At 45.6% G+C, this 19,644-nt stretch overlaps 1 protein-coding gene across 1 annotated transcript in view; it reads right to left on the minus strand.

Moving 5' to 3' along the window:
• The window catches only part of PDIA5 (protein disulfide isomerase family A member 5), a 93,408-nt gene extending 78,312 nt beyond the window's left edge, over positions 1 to 15,096 (minus strand). Inside the window, exon 1 of the mRNA XM_058731167.1 lies at positions 14,922 to 15,096. Within this exon, the coding sequence (XP_058587150.1) occupies positions 14,922 to 14,972 (51 nt within the window). The 5' untranslated portion in view covers positions 14,973 to 15,096. The remainder of the gene's footprint in view (positions 1 to 14,921) is intronic.
• Positions 15,097 to 19,644: the final 4,548 nt, after the last annotated feature.

Here is a 19,644-nt window from a genome sequence, read left to right on the forward strand (position 1 = left end):
GGCACGAGCCTTCTCATTTTCCAGATGCCCTGAGTGCTCTCCTGCCCATATCAGGGCCAGCCTACAGGCCCACTCTCATCTTCTCCCTTTGAGGGATCCCCACCCCTCAGACAGCACAGAGAGAGCACTGCTTCGGGAGCCAAACAGACCTGGGGTCAAACCCGGGCACCGTCATTTAGAGCAACATGACCTCTCAGAGCATCATTTCCCCACCTGTAAAGTGGAAGGGATAATACTGATACCTCCTTTGGGGGCATGGCTGAGGATTAAATGAAGGGGGAAAAAGCACATAGAGAACCTAACATAATGCTTGGCACACAGAAGTACATAATAATCATAATTATCTTATTAGTACTATTAGTGAGACAAATCACAGAGCAAGAACAACAGTGAAACGGGAACCACCTCTTCCTCTCCAGGGCCCTGGCTACAATCAGGCAAAACAGCACGTCCAGGCAGGAAGGAGCATGCACGTACACAACATTCAGGATATAACCTGAAACCTGCAATAATCACCCATCTGCATGGCAACCCAGACCAAGAGGCCACGTGGTACATGTAGAATGCTCCTTCCAGATTCTGTGCCCGTTTGCTCCTCACAAAACCTAACAAGTGGGTGCTGGCCTCATCTCACAGATGAGGAAACTGAGGCTCAGAGAGGTTAAATTGCTTACCAAGTCACACGATAGGTAAGCAGCAGAGCAAGGACTAGAGCTCAGGTCTCCCAGCTCCTGCCCAGAGGTTGTCTATTATTCTCAACCCCACAAGCTCCCTGGACCCAAGCAGAAAAAGAGCACCTCCTTCCCTTCAGAGCAGCCAGGAAAAGCCCCAAACTTCCAAAATCCCATGGCAAGAAGGGATTTATTACCCTCTGCAGTATCCTGTTGTCAGGGCCCTGGATCAATGAGCCCAGATGTGCTGTTCATCAGAAGTTGTGTACAGGAGTCTGAGCCCCTTTCCAGCTCACTCTCTCCCTCTCTAACACACAGCACACTTAAACTGCTCTCTCTTCACTTAACCTCACCCACCATCCCCACCAGACTAAGGAGATAAAGAGTGGTACAATCTTGGAAAATAATAGGGAGAACACTCCTTGCCACACTATACCCTCTGTTGGAAAAAGTTCCAGATCTCTGGGGTGCGTGCCAGCACCCTCATGTTCTCTGTAGCCGGGGAGGCTGGCTGTCATTACAGATTCACTATTCAATGTGGATCATGAAGCCAGGGGTATTCAATTATGTAAAAGCAGCTTGCTAAAGGAGGGTGATTTGAAGACAGAAATTTTAGCATTTAGGAAAAGGGGTGGAGGTGGAACTTGACCTTTTTTGCTCTGTCACCTGAAAAAAGATACCCTTCCTATGTTGGGAGCTGTGAAGAAACCGGTTTTAATTTAGTGTAACCCACATTTTGCTCAAAATAGTTTTCAAATGTCAGAATCTAAAAGTCTAGGCTCTAAAGAAGCTGGTGGTAAAGGGATCCAGGAAAAATGTTAAAAACAGATGACCTGAACCCAAGGTCAGAGAATTCGAGCTGACTGAGAATTTAGAGCTGGAGGTTTGGTGGAAAGAGCCAGAAACCCAAGTTTTGCACTGGCTTTACCTTTTGGTCGTGTGACCTTGGGCAAGTCTCTCTTTTCTAAGTCTCTGTAAAATGAAGGGACTTAAAATAATTTCTAAAGTCCCTGCCAATTGTGACATTTTGATAAATCTATCCTCATGATCACTACCAGAGAAGTACTGTAAGGTAAATTATACCTTGTGACAAAAACTGCTGCGTTTCTCTGGATCTGTGGCCACCCACATTAAAAGTCACTCCTCTGTGTCCCTTGCAGCAAGTGTGGCTGGCTGTGCAACTAAACTCTGGCCCCTCAAATATAAGCAGAAGTGTTTGGAACTGTTCCTAAGAGACATTTGGGTCTTCTTAGTCTCCTCCTCCTCCTGCCAGATGGAATTTAGACAAGATGGCTAGAACTCAAGCAGCCACCTTGAGACAATGAGGAGAAAGGACTTGTTACAGAGGTGTAGTAGTAAGATAAAAGGTACGTGGGTCCCTGACCCACAGGAGTATGTACTGGCCCTAGAACACGCCTTCCTAGGCTTCAACATGAGTGAATTACATGACCTCTGTAAGGTACTCATTCTGAGTTTTCTGGCAGGCATACAAATGGATATTGAGTCCCTACTGGAACAAAAGCCTAAATTGGAAAGAAATATTAACATTTGCTCCAGTTGGGATATTTCAAAGAGTCTAAGGCACTAAATCACGTATTATACTTCAGATAAATTGTTGTAAGGAAGGAGACAGAGGGACTATCAAAGATTTGGTTCACTGTGTTCCTCCTAAATTACCCAAGTTTCACCATGCCTGTTCCCGTCAGGTGTCTTGGTCACATGGTGACAACTACCCACAAATGAAAGGAAAGTCAGCTAGTAGCTCTCCAGTTTCCCTGCAACCTCGGCCCTTTATGACTAAGAGGACCACTGCAGGAGACCAGAAGGCCTTGCAGTTCACAGGCTTGAGCTGGGCTGGCTGGTTTCCCCAACACAGCATTCCTCACATACCATCTCAGGCCTCCAGGTAGCCCTCCAGAGCCAAGGACTCAAAATTCCTGAGGCTGCGCCACACAGTGGGCCCACAGGGCTGAGAGAACGAAATATTTACAAGTCCATGTCCTCCACCCTACCATTTCATCTTAGATAGCTTATCATCAGAAAGCTCAAATTCCTCCCTCTCCCATGCCTATCAGCCTATTGCATCTGAAAAGAGCAAACACATTCCTTCTTCGGATCCTAGAGGTGAAATACCCTAGCTCCTCACATGTGCCCTCAAATCCCTCACCATCCTGAATGATCTACCTTAGACATAGACATGTTCATGATTCTCAGAGCTATCCCAATAGCTGGCAGCAGAGTGTTAGAGCTTAAAAAGAATAATGTGCTATATTACTAGAATTTATTTGGGGAAATAAATATCGATGCTTTCAAAATTCAAAATAGAGGAAATTAGTCTCAACACAAATCTTGACTGGTGGGTCACAGTTAAAAATAAATTGAGAGGGGCGCCTGGGTGGCGCAGTCGGTTAAGCGTCCGACTTCAGCCAGGTCACGATCTCGCGGTCCGTGAGTTCGAGCCCCGCATCAGGCTCTGGGCTGATGGCTCAGAGCCTGGAGCCTGCTTCCGATTCTGTGTCTCCCTCTCTCTCTGCCCCTCCCCCGTTCATGCTCTGTCTCTCTCTGTCCCAAAAATAAATAAAAAAAAAAAAAAACGTTGGAAAAAAAAAAAATAAATTGAGAAACATCATTAACGAATCTCTTAAAATATGGTGCCCAAATGTCACAAAGTGCTGGCAAAAGTACAATTCGTTTCAAAGTTATTTGGCACAATTCACCAAGTATCTCAAAAAAAGTATTTATGCTTCTTGACTTGGTAATTCCACTTTTGGGAATCTGTCCTGAGGAAATTAGCAGGGGTTCTGACAGATGACTCACACGGTCCTACTCGTAAGAGTCAAAAATTGTAAACAACCTAAATATTCAAGAGCAGAGGAATGGTCATTTAGAGGAAACCATTCAACAGAATAATACAGCCATTTAGATGATGTTTACGAAGACTGTGCAATGAAGAAATATTTGCTTTAGTGTTAAGTTTCAAAAAATGGAGTTCAAATGTACATGGCATGATTATAACTACACACAAAATTTTGCTCAGAAAAAGACTGGAAGAAAAAAGTGCACCAAAGTAAAACTTCATCCTTAGATAGATTTCATTCTTCCCCTTTGTTTTTCTCAGTCACCATAATAGGCATGTTCAATTTAAATCTTTAAAGAAAAAAAAAATTATCACCACTTGGCCACCATCAAGGAAATAATTAACAATCTCTAAGTATCACCCCACAAGCAAATATAACTTCACAGCAGAGAAGCCTGGCAGAGACCTCCTTAACTAAGGGGCCAGCATTAGCACCACCAATAATGGGTAAAATTAGCACCATATGCCTCTGGATATAACGCACTGAACAGAAACATCATCAAAAACCCAGTTGAAGGACATTCTTCAAAATTATCAAGGTCACAAAAGACAAAGCCTGGGAAACCGGTCCGGATTAAAGGAGACTAAAGAGATGATGATAATTCAGCGTGCCATTCTGAACTAGGTTCTGAGCCAAATGCTACATTTCTGATTTTGATCACTGTCCTGTGGTTATGTAAGGGAATATCCTTGCCTTTTAGGAAATATTTAGGGGGCAAAGGTGCATCACGTCTGTGAACTTTATAAACGGTGAGGGAGAATGTGATAAAACAAATGTGATAAAATGTTAATATGTGTGGAATCTGGGTAAAGAGCAGATGGGAATCCTTTGTATTCTTCTTGCAACTCCTCTGTAAGTCTGAAATTAGTTAGAAAAAAAATTTTTTTTTTTACCTAAAAAAAGACAGGGGGAAAAAAAAAAGATGCCCAGAAAACAACCAAATACTGCCCCCACCTCTTTCACAGGCCTGAAACCCTCCGCCGGCCGGCTGGCCGGCCCGGGCTCACTGGTACTTTCCCGTGTAAGAGGAGAGCTCATCTGCCATTCTTCACTTCCAGCTACCTGTCTGCTCCTCTGCTCACCTGGCACCGCGTAGTTTTTTATAGGAACTATTATACGAAATCTGCAAAGCACTGTGCATGCAACACATACCCAGAATGTCTTTGATGAGAGACAGAGAAAGAGAAATACAAAAGAACATTAATTTTTAAATATGGGTAATTTACATCCCTTAATAAAGGCGAATTTTAAGCATCTGTCACCAACCACCATGGCTAAATAGCACTCTTCACCAGGAATGAAGACCTAACCTCAAACCAAGTTTGGGAATTTCACCACTGGTACTTCCCAACATGCAAATGTCTACCCTACAGCCTCCGAAATAAAGGCAAGCACCATGAGTCCCTGAATGGGGTGTGTGGGTATGTGGGTGTAAGACAGACAGACAGGGCCTGGCTGAGATATGGACCCCTGAGTAGCTGCAGCGAGGAGCTAAATGTGCTTTTTAAGAGAGAGAGATGGGAAAGCACTTGGCAAGGAATAGAACCCAAGAGAGAATTCCAAAATTCAAGGCCTAGGGATTAGCCCATAATAATGATAATAGCTCCATGTACAGAGTGCTTACTGTGTGATCAGGAGCAGCTGAGCAGCTCACATGCCTATCTAATTTAATTATCTTGGCAAGAGACTTCAGTAGGTACTTGCAGTACATCTATTTTATAGGTGAGGAAACTGAAACTAAGGAGAGCCAAGAAACCTGCTCAACATCACACAGCAAGAAGGTGAGAGAGCTGTGACTCAGACCCCCATCGCTGGTGCCCCAGTTGGAGCACAAAGACCACAGATTCCTGGAGCCACCCACATCTCATTGTTTGTTCTTCCAAATACAAAGCTAGCTGCATTTCTTATATGTTGCTTCCTTTAAAAACCATACCTTACATGTGGTCTACACAGTACAGTTTTCCTCCCCTCTCTTCCCCCGCAACATGTGGCTGTCAACAAGGGACAATTCAGGGGCAGGACAACTGATGCGAGAGCTTATAAAAACAGGTTTTCTTATCCTGAAATTGCAACTGCAGTGCATTTAACCAGGACTTAAGTCCCTAAAGCTTTTAATGTTTTGAAAAACCTCTCCTAACGCCAAGAGGGCTTTGGGTCACTGCCAGCCTGGTGTGCCAGGCCTGCTAACAAGAGCTGGTAGAGGGAATAGTGAATTAGGCAGCAGAGAAGGGGGAAGAGCAGGTAAATTCCCACTCCAGAAATCGAACTCTGGCTCAAAGCTCAGTTAATTGATAAGAAAATAACAATTCAAGTGCTCATGACCCATGGTGTACATCCGTGCTTTTACACACATTATCTCGCTCAATCCTCTAAAGCTGAGGGTTTAAACCAGTGTTTTCCACCCTTCAGGACTCAATCCAAGAGCTGAGTCACAAATCAATTCAGTGGATTACCACCAGCATTTTTTAAGTGACATCAAATAGAAAACATCAGTATGTATCATAAATAACAAGACTAAGTATTCAGCAAAACATTTATATCTGTTACATATACTTGGCTATAATGTAAAACGTACAGTTGTCCTTGCAGGAGTTGCAGCAAAAATATCTGAAAAAATGTCACAATCTGTGTGGGAGGTGGTGCTATCCCCACTTTAGAGATATGACCGCTGAGGCTCACAGAAGTGAACAAACGTCCCTCAGGTGAAGCCCAGGACTCAGCCCAGACCTTCTGAGCACAGTGAGTCAAGGTGAACGCTCCCCACTGGTGCCCCTCAAGCCCTCTCCACTCACTAGAGCTCCACCCAATACAAGACCAGAGAGGCCGGCAAATCTGCCTCCCCTTCCAACGCAGCCATTAAGCACAACCAACTGGAAAAAGCCACAGTGACAGCCTGACCCATCTTTCCCCTGCTCCCTGCTTGCCTGCAGTTCTCCACACGCCTTCAAGGAAAAGCAAAGCAGTGTGTGTTCAAGCCAAGTGCCACCTCACACTGTGCCCAGTGTACATGGATCATGACCTGGGCAGAACCTGGGCCACACCACCCAGCCCAGAGCAGCAGCCCTGGCTGGCAAAATACTATCCACCACACAAAATTCATGTTGTTTACTTGTAAATCTGCCTGGTTTGCATGCACACCAGCTCTAAGTCTAGGCTTTTTAGAAATAGATTCCTGGGCCTTATCCTTAAAGAATAGCATCTCACAGATCTGGGGAGGCCAGGAATCCAACTGTATACATAGACCCTTAAGGTGATTTGGATCCACAGCCTGGTAGGAAAAACCTCTATCACTGACCCATCTTTGGACCCCACATCACTCCCCTCTCAGAGAGGCTCTCTGAGGACTCGCAACGACTCCAACATGGATAACGTTACAGATACCTCCAGTTCTCCTTTGCCTCAACCTCTTGAACTCTATCTTCTTTGTAATCCCTCGTCCCCTAACCTCCAAACGCTGAAGTTCCTCAGGGCTCACTTGTTCTACCTTCTCTTCCTTCTCTCCATTCTCCATGGGGATCTCACCCACCTCCTGAGCAGCACCCCTAAATTAACATGTCCAGCCCAGATCTCTCTCTTCAGAGCCACATCCTCACATCCTGCTCACTCTGGTTCCTAAACTGGGGTCACAAAGAATTCTCAAATGTTAAGAACCTAAATCTCATACAAATAGCATATTTCGAAGGGTTACTGAACTCGGTTTTAAGTTTATTTTGAGAGAGAGAAAGAGAGAGCAGGAGAGGGACAGAGACAGAGGAAGAGAGACAGAATCCCAAGCAGGCTGTATGCTGTCAGCACAGAGCTTTATACAGGACTTAAACTCATGAACCATGAGATCATGACACTCAACCGACTGAGCCACTCAGATGCCCCAGGGTTACTGACCTCTTAATAAGTGACCCACTAAAAATAGTCACATCAAAAAAGGATATAAGGGAAAAAAGGTTTAAAGAAGATCTCAAAAAAAAAAAAGTTATAAGAAACTAATATGCATATGGTTCACAAAAAAAAAAAAAAAAGAATCCTGTTGTAAGACTGCTAAATTAGGTATCAAACTGGTTAAAGTCCTGCAAGGCAATCACCTCTGGGTCTCTCTTCTCTACTAAACAGAAATCATTTGCATCTTATCTACCTTTAAAATATGGGTCCTAGAGGCGTCTGGGTGGCTCAGTCGGTTAAGCGTCCGACTTCAGCCCAGGTCACGATCTCGAGGTCCGTGAGTTCGAGCTCCGCGTCGGGCTCTGAGCTGGAGCCTGCTTCCGATTCTGTGTCTCCCTCTCTCTCTCTGCCCCTCCCCCGTTCATGCTCTGTCTCTCTCTGTCTCAAAAATAAATAAATGTTAAATAAATAAATAAATAAATAAATAAATAAATAAATAAAATATGGGTCCTAAAGAATAATACAGTTATATTCCCTAGAGTACTGGATGGCCCTTAGGTGTCCCTCTTAGACAATGCTCTAATATGACATTAAAGAGACACTAAATCATCTTTTATTTCCATGGTTTTGGATAACTCTTTTTTAAATATTTACTTATTTATTTTGAGAGAGAGTGAGAAAGAGCACACGTTGGGGGTGAGGGGGAGGGGAGATTGGGAGAGAATCCCAAGCAGGCTCCAGGCTGTCAGCACAGAGGAGCCTGGCATAGGGCTCCACCTCATGAACTGCAAGATCATGACCTGAACCGAAATCAAAAGTCAGACACTTAATCGACTGAGCCACCCCGGCGCCCCTGGATAATTCTTCTTTACACTGGGGCCTATGAACTTGAGTGAGGAAAAATAGTATCTTTATTTTCACTAACCTCTAACTGAAATTTAGCCTTACTTTTATCATGAGTGTAGGCAACAAATTATAGTAGCACTAGCAGTGTCTGTGACTTTGCCACCAACAGAAATCATATATTTTTTAGCCCTTACCCCCAGAAACCACACTTTTCATATTACAATAGGCATAGATATCCTGAAACACTGTTGATGCTCGTCACTAAATATTACCAAAAATATCAAACCTGCCATTAGATCTTCCTAAATGAAACATTAATAAATACAAATATTTTATCACATATTTGTTATAGAATTTGGGAACTATATTTCAGTATCATTGGTTTCCTTTGTTGTACTATGCACTGTTTTATACACTTAAAAACATGATTCTAAGAAAGTCCTCTGAAAAGCCTTTCCTGACTTGCTGCATTAGGTTAGGGACCCATGTTACACATTCTCTTATCACCTTGTATTTCCTCTTTCCGGCACTTTACCACCTGAATTAAGTAATAAGTTAGTGGCTCTCCCACTAAGCAACAGGAGGAAGGGATGGTGGCCATCTTATTTATCATTATGTCCCTAATGCCTTATCATGGTATGTCTGACTCATAAAAGACTGTCAAGAAGTATCTGTTTAAAGAAAAAAGAAAAAATAGGGCACCTGGATGGCTCAGTTGGTTGAGCATCTGACTCTTGATTTTGGCTCAGGTCATGATCCCAGAGCCATGGGATTGAGCCCTGCATCGGGCTCCATGCTGAGTATGGAGCCTGCTTAAGATTCTCCCTCTCTCTCCCTCTACCCCTCTCCCCCACTCGTACTCTCTCTCTAAAGTAAAACAATTAAAATTAAAACTAAATACATAAAAAAGACCTATGGGATGAATGAACATCTGGGACATGGGTAGCATGCAGATGCTGGTCTACATTCCTTGGAAATAAGGAGCAGGTACCATACTCTGCCCAGGACCTAGCAAAGTCAGACCCTTTGACAAAAGTAAACCCACTTATTCTTCACAAGCCTGCCCTACTTGGCCCAACAACAGAACTTTCCAGCCAACCCCACTTCTCAGCTCAGATACTAGACCACCTCTGTGTTTCAGCCCCAGCCTAGGGCTCTCAACCTAGATCTCCGTTAATACCTTCCAAAGCAAGGATTAAAGCATCTGCTCATGAGTTAATGACATCTGCTCATGCCAAAGGGTTGGGGGAATAGTAGGATTCTCTGGGGGGTCAGAAGATGGACATTCTACTCCAATCCCAGCCAGCTGCAATAAAGCCAGGCACAGCCTCACCATCAGGCCATCTGGGAACAGAGTACACATCAAACTGGGAGCTCAGGATGCCCTTGGAGAATAAAAAGACACCAAAGGCTATTCTAGCCCCACACTCCATCTGAGTATTTAACCCCCCACCGCATGATTGCAAAGCTAATTATTTAGAAGTGGTTTCACCAAAATGAAATATGTGGGAATGCTTTGCAAACTCCAAAGCCCTCTATAGATATGCCAAGTGTTTTATAATTCTCATCGACAGATCACCTGGGTAGCCAGAGGCTCCAGCCAGTACTGCAGGATGGGCCAGGCAGCCTAGCAATGGGTGGGCATCCCTGCTCCTCCCCTCTCCCACTGGGATCTAAGATGCTAGATGTTAAAAAAAAGGAAGGAGGAATGGGAGTGTGGGGCCAAAGAAACCGTGGAAGTCTTGGTAACATGAGCACTTAGGTTCCTTACACCCCATGCATCACTCTCTGACTCACTGTCACTTAGCCACCACCACCAGTTGAGACACAAGAGCCCCACTGAGCAAAACCGCAAAGCTGAAGCAAACCCATCAGGGAGGCGGTGTGGTTGGTATCATCATTCTCAAAAGAGTATCCACTTTCAGAAGAAAGGAGAGAGAAACATAAATCTTTAGACCCTCTGCAGCCCCCTCTACTTCCTCAGAGGCTCTGCAAGGGCCCACTGGGGAGTGGCAAAGAGCAAGTCAAGAGCCCAGCTCAGAGGAACTGTGATGGGGAGAATCCCAGCAGCACAGCCCCCCAACTCACAGCCTGCAGTCTCTGCTCACACCCTCTCTGGCCTCCTAACCGGCTTCCCCAGCACCTCTCCTTCCCAACTTGAGATAACTGCCCTGGCTCCTATTTATTGTGCCCCCTCCCCGCCCCCATATGCCAAGCACTGTGCTGGGTGCTTCCTGTATTATTTCTGATACATACAGAGTTGAAAGCTCAACTCTGCAAATGGATATTATTACCACCACTGACAAACAAGAAAACTGAGGCAGGGCCCAAGGTCACACAGCTCTTCAGTGCCCAGCTGGCTAAAAACCCATGTTCTACCCATTACATCACACTTTGACTTTATCTTATAGATACAAGAGAAGAGAGAGGAAGAAAGTGTTGTTTTGGGAAAATTAATCCAGTCTCTTCCATTCCAACCCCACAGTGTGGACTGACTGATATTATTATTAAAAGGGCAGCTCTCATCACGTCTCTCCATCACCTACAGAACCAAGTCCCAAAAGCTTTGTCAGGCATTTAACATTCATCACAATCCACTTTTCCAATGTGATTTCCCCCTCCCGAGACTCAAATCTCTCCTTCCATCCAGACCGGCCCATAACTCCTCATTGTCTGTACTTCTACCCCAGATGGTTTCCTTTCTTTGCCTGCAAAACTAGTTCCTCCGGCCAACCATGGACTGGGGAGGACTGCATGCTAGGTTCTGGGCTAGGTGCTGGGAACACAACAGGCAGAACAGGGAAGATCCCCATCGTCACAGAGCCTGGAGTCGGCCCTCGTGAGGCGTGAGCTAGGACCCTTCTCTAGTGACTGGGGGCCCTCGGCCTGACCCTTGCCCAAACGCACAGCACTCAGCATTTGCCACCCACACGGAGCTCGGCTATTCCTCCCATTGATGTGCCAGTTCTGTTTTAAAATTTCCTCTATAATGTGTTTGTTTCTGTGGGAAAAGTGCACTCCAGGTTCCAAACAGCATTATAAATGGCAATTAGATCCCCAGGCCAGCCCACAAAAGCCTATTAAATATATAATGGTGTAGAACCTAAATATGTATACATTAAAAGCTCTGCAGGAGAGACCAGGGACAAACATCTCCTGCTTCCTGCACCTCCGCCCACTGTCCCACCAGGTTCTGAGCATCAAGCCAGCATCAAGCCACCGTCAAGGGCGGAGGCCCTAGGAAGCAGGTGGAAGATGGGGGGCTGGGATGGCAGAGATGGAGCAGGAAGAAATCTGATCTATAATTCAGGAGACTGGCACCAATCCCAGCTCTGTCTTTACAAACTCAGCAGCCTTGAGACCCTTCCCTCTCAAAGCCCCACTTCTCTAAAATCAAAGAGCTGAGTTATATCAGGAGTTCTCAGACCTCTGAATCTCAGGGATTGGCAAAATATATTTTTCAAAATGTATTTTATATATTTTTAAAACATTTAAAAATATATAACATGTTTAAAATATATAATGTATATTATACATTTAAAAATAAATTTTATCTAGAAAAGACTTTCTAAAAAAAATCAATATACTATCACTACTTAATTTGTAGTGATACAAATACAGCCCCTTCCCTCCAATATGGACATCATGTCAGAAAAATGGACAAGTTTTTAAACTGAAAGTATCTGGATTCGTGGAAAAACCATTCACCATTATTACTTTTCCAGTGTGTCTATGGACCAGTGAAAATTGTCACAGCCCAGTTCCAATCCTTGGCCTGATGCTGGAACCACTTGAGCCGGATGACTTCACGTCCCCTCCAGCTCCGACATGTCTCCATTCTGAGGACTGGATGTCGACTACACCACAATCAGCATGGATGGCCTGGGGAAGGGGCCACCGCAGGGAGGAGCTGAGAAGGACAGCAGGAAGGGGCAGTCAGCTGCAGGGGTGGGGCCAGGACAGCACAGCCTCCCCAGACCGAGAGCAGAGATACCTAGCCAGGAGGGAAGGGCTAGAACCAACCTGTCCCAAGTGCTGACTGTGACTCTTCATCCCAGTATTCTTCTGGAAGGCTGAGAGGCCCCAAAGGAGCCTTTTTCCTTAATTAACTTTTCTGATCAAAAAACAAATACACATCCCATATAGGGGAAATAGAAAAAAGCATAAACAAAGAAATAAACAAAAGTCACCCAGAGCTGTGCCTTCTAGAACAATCGCTGTTAACATTCTGATGCACTGCTAATTCTTCAATCACATATGAAGCTATCTTCAGCCACCCTGGGATTCGTTCTGTACCTTGCTTTACCCCTAATTATGAAGCACTTTTCCATGTCCCTAGATATTCTTCATAAGCATATAAAATATTTTGATAGTCAACGTGGCATTCTAGTAAATATAAATATTCTTTATAAACATCACTTTCTATGGCATGGACAGGACCCAAAATCATTTAACTATGCTGTTATTGTTGAGCATTTAAGCCATTTCTATATTTTTACTATTGTAAAAAATGTGGTAGGTATATATCCCTGTCCATGAATCTCTATAGATCCCTTTATACTGCTTCATGTCCCTTGGGTCACAGTCCAGTGCTCTGCACATATCAGCTCTCAGTAAATATTGAGCAAACGAGGAAACCCAATACACTCCTAGGACCTTGGGAGCCCGTATTGGACATACATAGAGTTTAAATTTACAGAGGCCCACCCTGGTGTCCACCAGCCACTCAGCACTGGCCCTGCACCATTGACACCTGCTGAATCAAGCTAGGGCATGGGGAAAGGAGAAGGTCAATTTCATGCTGCAGACTCCCAGGTTCTAGTGCTCTCAGCAAACCTACCCATCCTTCCACACCTGGAGGTGGAGAGCACCAGCAGACCTTAACTGCCTCACTGATTCCCCCCATCCCCAATTCCTCCAGACTGCACAACCCACTGCCTCAGGAAAGCCACGGCTGACCTCTGACCTTCCCACCAAATTAATGAGGAGGCTGCCAGCACCTCGGGTATTAGTGCTCACTGCCCTGTCTTTATTTGCTCACAGGACTGACTCCGTTGCCCAAGCCAGGGCGGCACCAGAGGTCAGGGATAATCTGTGCTTTGCTCTCCATCCAAAATCCAATCCAGCGCCAAACAACATCGTTGATAAATAAATGACTGCCGAAAGAAACTTGTTTCCAGTCAGATTCCCAAGCCCTCTATTTTTATAGAAGGGAGACGAAAAAAGAATAGAGGAAAGCAGGACTCCCTAAAACAGCCCTAATGCAAAGACCTGATAGGGGCTCCCGCTGGAGCTGGCCCCCTCTGCACAGTCCTGCGGTATCTCCTGGCTCAGAGACCTGCCCAAGCCAGCTGGCTCCAGAAAACAGAATGCAAACAGATCATCCACAGGTAGACACAGGTAAAGGGACACTGTCCCATTCCAGACTAGTTCTATCCCAGAGGGAGAACGGTCAGATCTAGGGAACAGGAAGCAGCCTTTCCCACCGACTTCCAGACAACCAGAAAATACAGGGCCACTCCTCCTTGGTGATGCCCCAAAGGCAGGATATCAAAAGATGAAATTGTTTAAAGCAACTAAATCCACACTCCAGTTTTTCTCCTCCTGTTGCCCAGCATTCTTGTCACACCCAAAAGAAAAAAAAAAACGAAAAATCTGGGTTGGAGAGGGTATCCACAGCAGAAAGTTTCTGGGAACTTCATGGGGAAAAAAGGAGCCAAGATCGTCCTAAAAGAAGGGAGACCGACCAGAAGTTATGGAGTGATGTGGAAAGAGGCCACATTATCCCATCACACACCCACAGTAACACCAAAGCCAAACCTGGAGAGCCCTGGGCACTGTGGACAAATACATACATTTTGGCCTCTTCTAGGGATTTCCTGGAGCCACCCCTGCCCGCCCCTGCCCCTTTCAATTGTAGCAAACTCCTCTCAGCGAGCCCACCACTCCCAGCACGCTGGCTCACCCCTACTCCACTCCTGTATGATTTTGCAGTTCACAGAACTTCCTCCATCCGACCCCCACCCTACGGCTTTGGGAGGGGGGGGGGGGGTTACCGTCCCCACTTCATGGATGAGGAGACTAAGTCGCAAGTGTCACAAACTAGAAAGTGGCTGAGGTTCGGGCCAGGGCACTTGGGTGTAAAAGCAAGAACTCCTCCGCGGACCCCACCCAGCCCTGCCTGCAGGCAGGGTACCAGGTGGAGACTGGCACTTTCTCTGCTGCTCAGGGTGGAAACCAAGAACAAGGTGGCCCTAAAGCAAGGTTTCCAGCAGTACAGATATAAAACACCCTTTTCCCACCCCGCACTCACACAGGTGCAGGGCCCAGAGTATGGGCGCGGCGCACCCTCCATCCCGCCTGTGTCCCGCCCTAGCCGCCGGCTGCCCCCCCGACTTGCACCCCCGCAAAGTTGTGCCCGCGGCGCAAGCCCACTGCGTGGCTCCCTCGGACCCTGCGCCCTTGGGAGGGCTCCGCGGGGAGGGCACGGGGACTGCCCCACTGCCTCCCCGGCGGCCACCGGGTCCACGCCTGCCCGGCACGCATGCCCCCACCCCGGGGTTTGGAGGCAGCTCCCCGCACGTCCCGCGAGGGCCGGGAGCAGGGAGCGCGGACCCCAGCGTGGGGCGCACGTGCCGCCCCCTCCCGGACCCCAGCGCCACAGCCTCACCCAGACTGCCAGCAGCAGCAGCAGCAGCCATGCCGGCCCGATCCGCGCCATCCCCGCCGGCGCTGCCTACGGCTGGCTCCGTTCTCCACTCAGGCTCCCGCGCCCGCAGCTCCGCCGGGTCCAACAGCCACGGCCACTTCCCAGCCGCTCCCCGCCTCCGAGTTCCCGGTGCCACGTCTGCCAAAGCATGCGCACGAGGCTGAAAGAGGCGGCCTGGAAGAGGTGCTTGCTGGGAGTCGTAGTTTGCGGCAAGGCTGGGCTGGGGGCCTCCCGGCGTGGACTTGGCCCCAGAGGCACAGAGGCGCATGAGTGGAGTGCTAAACGGCGAGGTCAGCCAGTAAGGGAAGGCAGTTAATTTGCGGGGCTTACTCTGTGCCTGGAGTTTCAGATCAAGATCTCATTCAGCTTACAGAGATAAGTTTTCTTTTCCCTACTTTGAGGATGGAGAGGCAACCAGAGAATTCAAGTAATTTGACCCAGACCACGGTTTGCAAAAGGCAGAGTCCAGCACTGTTTGTGAAGGGTAGGAAAAGCCCTCATTCCCTTCCTCCCAGGCTCCCACTTACCTTGTCTTTTGTTCATTCAGAAAAACTTTATTTAGCTAATGGGAAACAGTTACAACTGACTCTTGTTTCCCGCTCAGGTCATGATCTCAAGGTTTGTGGAATAGAGCCCCACATTGGGCTCTATGCTGACAGCATAGATCCTGCTTGGGATTCTCTGTCTCCCTCTCTCTCTGCCCCTCCTGCACTCTCTCTCTTTCCCAAAATAAATAAACTTAAAAAAAAAAAAAAGTTAAACATGGATTACCATACAATCTAGCAATTCCACTTCTAGCATATACCTAAAAGAGTTGAAAATAAGTACTGAAACATGTTTGTATACAAATGGTCCTAGCACTTTTATTCACAAGAGTTGGAAACAATGCAAATGTCCACTGAGGGATTAATGGTTAACAAAATATGGCACAAGTGAAGAAATGTGCAGAAGACACGAATAGACACTTTTCCAAAGAAGACATCCAAATGGCTAACAGATAAATGAAAAGATGCTCAACATCACTAGTCATCAGGAAAATACAAATCAAAACTACATTGAGATACCACCTCCCACTGGTCAGAGTGGCTGAAATTAACAACTCAGGAAACAACAGATGTGGGCAAGGATGTAGAGAAAGAGGAACCCTCTTGCATTGTTGGTAAGAATGCAAACTGGTGCAGCCACTCTGGAAAACAGTGTGGAGTTTCCTCAAAAAATTAAAAATAGAATTACCCTGTGACCCAGTAATAGCACTACTGGGGATACAGGAGTGCTGATTCGTAGGGTCACATGTACCTCAATGTTTATAGCAGCACTATCAACAATAGCCAAATTATGGAAAGAGCCCAAATGTCCATCAACTGATAAATGGATAAAGATGTTTTATATATATATATATATATATATATATAGAGAGAGAGAGAGAGAGAGAGAGAGAGAGAGAGAGAGAATGGAATACTACTCAGCAATTAAAAATAATTAAATTTTGCCATTTGCAAGATGGAACTGGAGGGTATTATGCGAAGTGAAATAAGTCAGTCAGAAAAAGACAGATATCACATGTTTTCACTCATATGTGGAATTTGAGAAACTTAACAGAAGACCATAGGGGAAGGGAAGGAAAAATAAGTAAAAACAGAGGGAGGCAAACCATAAGAGACTCTTAAATACAGAGAACAAACTGAGGGTTGATGGGAATAGGGGGTTGGGGGGATGGGGAAAATGGGAGATGGGCATTGAGGAGGGCACTTGCTGGGATGAGCACTGGGTGTTGTATGTAAGTGATGAATCATGTGAACCTACTCCCAAAGCCAAGACTACACGGTATATACTGTATGTTAGCTAAGCTGACAATAAATTATTTAAATATATATATACATACATATATATAGTACATATATATATATATGTATATATATATAGTACATCTGAATATTATTCAGCCATAGAAAGGGAAGAAGTACTGATATATGCTATAATGTGGATGAACCTAGAAAATATTATCTATTGAAATATTGTGCAAAAAAAAAGCCAGACACAAATGATTGCATTTTGTATGATTACATTTATATAGAATATCCAGAAATAGGTAAATCCATAGGAACAGAAAGCAGATTAGTGGTTGTCTGGGACTAGTGGGCAGGAGGGTTTGTGGAATGAATGCTCAGTGGGTATAGGATCTCCTTTGGGGGTGATGAAAATATTTTGGAAAGAGATAATGGTTACACAACATTGTGAATATACTAAATGCCATTGAATTGTCCATTTTAAAATAGTTGCTTTTATGGTAATGTGAATTTTACCTCAATAAAAAATGTTTAAGAAACCTTTACTGAACTCATTCCATGTGCTAAAACATTCTTGCATGTAGTTATTCATTCAAACATGTTTAGGGGCGTCTGGGTGACTCAGTCATTTGGGTCCAGCTTCAGCTCAGGTCATGATCTCACACTTCATGAGTTTGAGCCCGACTTTGGGCTCTGTACTGACAGCTCAGAGCCTGGAGCCTGCTTTGGATTCTGTCTCCATCTCTCGCTGCCCCTCCCCCACTTGTGTTCTCTCTCTCTCTCTCTCTCTCTCTCTCTCTCTCTGTCTCTCTCTCTCAAATGTAAATAAACTTTAGAATTTGTTTTAATGTTTATTGAACACCTACTACATCCTGAGGCCCGAGATATACAGTAGCGTGATGTACAAGGAAGTGCACAGACTGGGTTTGGTAGGCTATAAGTGAAAGATCTTTGCTCACTGTCTGGAGGACCGTCCAACCTGTCATCATGTCCTGTCATTTCTACCTTCACAATCCATCTCTTCTGCCACCTCCTGAGTCTAAGTCACTGACATGTCTCACCTAAGCAGGGGTAAAATCTCTGGATGCATTTTCCTGCATACCCCCTATAATGCATTGGATCTTGCCTGTCACTTGCCTGAAAACCTCCAGTAGCTTCCCATTGCCCTTCGAATGAAATTCAGACTCCTTCTCAGGACGTGTAAACCTGGCATGGTCTGGTCCCAGCCCTCTAGACCTCATCTCCTGCCTTGTCCACTTGGCTCCAGTTACTCAGATCATCATTTTCCTTCTCCCACCCTTAACAGCTATTCCCACTTCAGGGCCGGTACTCTTCCTATTCCCTCTGCCTCAACACTTACCCCGGCCCTTTGTCTGATTGGCTCCATCCAATCCTTCATGGCTCTCCCCATCTACAGGAGATTTTACCCTCTCCACTCCCAAACCCCTTATTCTCTAGCTCGGGTTCTGTTTGTTCTTTGCTGTTCGGTGCTTACCACAGTCTGCAAGTACTTACCTAGTTGGTGTGTTCCTTGTCTATTGCTACAACTGAGATGTAAGTTTCACATCTCTCTTGTTTGCCAGCTAAGTTTAAACCTACCACAGGACCTGAGCCTCTGGTGGTTCTTGGAGTTGTTCTTGATGAAAGACTGAATGATTAAATGAAGTGATATGGTGGGGAGTTTTCCTGAAGCAGGCTGGGGGACAGGGCTTCCTCTGCATGCTTGCTCTGCAACGTCAAGCTCGTGACCTGTATGTGGAAAAGTGGGCCTCGCAGCTCCATGGGTCTCTAGTTCGCATCTGTAAGATGAAGCAGCTGGTAAGTATGTTAGAACAACAGTACTCTCTCATACATTGCTAATGGGAGTAAACACTGGTTCAACAACTTTGGGCAACAGTACATGTACAAAATATGTAGAAAGGTGTTCATAATTTTTTTTAAATTTCATGTTTATTTTTGAGAGAGAGAGAGAGACAAAGCAAAAGCGGGGGAAGGGCAGAGAGAGAGGGAGGCCCAGAATCCAAAGCAGGCTCCAGGCTCTGAGCTGTCAGCACGGAGCCCAACGCAGGGCTGAACCACAAACTGCGAGACCATGACCTGAGCCAAAGTCTGACACTTAACTGATTGAGCCACCCAGGCGCCCCATAACAGTGTTTTCATGGCACCTGTTGGGAGCTAAATTGTGTCCCCCAAAGTTCATATACTGAAGGCCTTAAACCCCAGTATGTTAAATATGACTATTTGGGGAGAAGGCCTTTAAAGAAGTAACTAAGGTTAAGTGAGGTCATTGGATGGACCCTTATCCAATATGACTGGTACCCTTATAAAAAAAGGACATTAAGACCCATACACAGGGGGCGCCTGGGTGGCTCAGTTGGTTAAGCGCCAACTTCAGCTCAGGCCATGATCTCACAGTTCATGAGTTCAAACCTCACGTCAGGCTCTGTGCTGACAGCTCAGAGCCTGGAGCCTGCTTCAGATTCTGTGTCTCCCTCTCTCTCCCTGCCCCTCCTCTGCTAGTGCTCTGTCTCTCTCTCTCTCTCTCTCAAAAATAAAATAAACTTCAAAAATTAAAAAAAAAAAAGACGTACACGCAGAAGGGAAGACTATGTGAAGACAGAGATAGACAGCCATCTACAAACCAAGGAGAGAAATCCTCAGGAGAAACCAACCCTGTGGAGAAAAAGGAACCCTTGTGCACTGTTGGTGGGAATATAAATTGATGCAGCCACTGTGGAAAACAGTATGGAGGGTCCTCAAAAATTAAAAATAGAACTACCACACAATCAAGTAATTCTGTTGCTGGGCATTTACCCAAAGAAAACGAAGTCACTAATTTGAGAAGATATATGTGCCCCTATGTTTAGTGCAGAATTATTTAACAATAGCCAAGGTAT

This window comes from Neofelis nebulosa, chromosome 5 (assembly GCF_028018385.1).
Source record: "Neofelis nebulosa isolate mNeoNeb1 chromosome 5, mNeoNeb1.pri, whole genome shotgun sequence".
In the NCBI taxonomy this organism is placed as follows: Eukaryota; Metazoa; Chordata; class Mammalia; order Carnivora; family Felidae; genus Neofelis; species Neofelis nebulosa.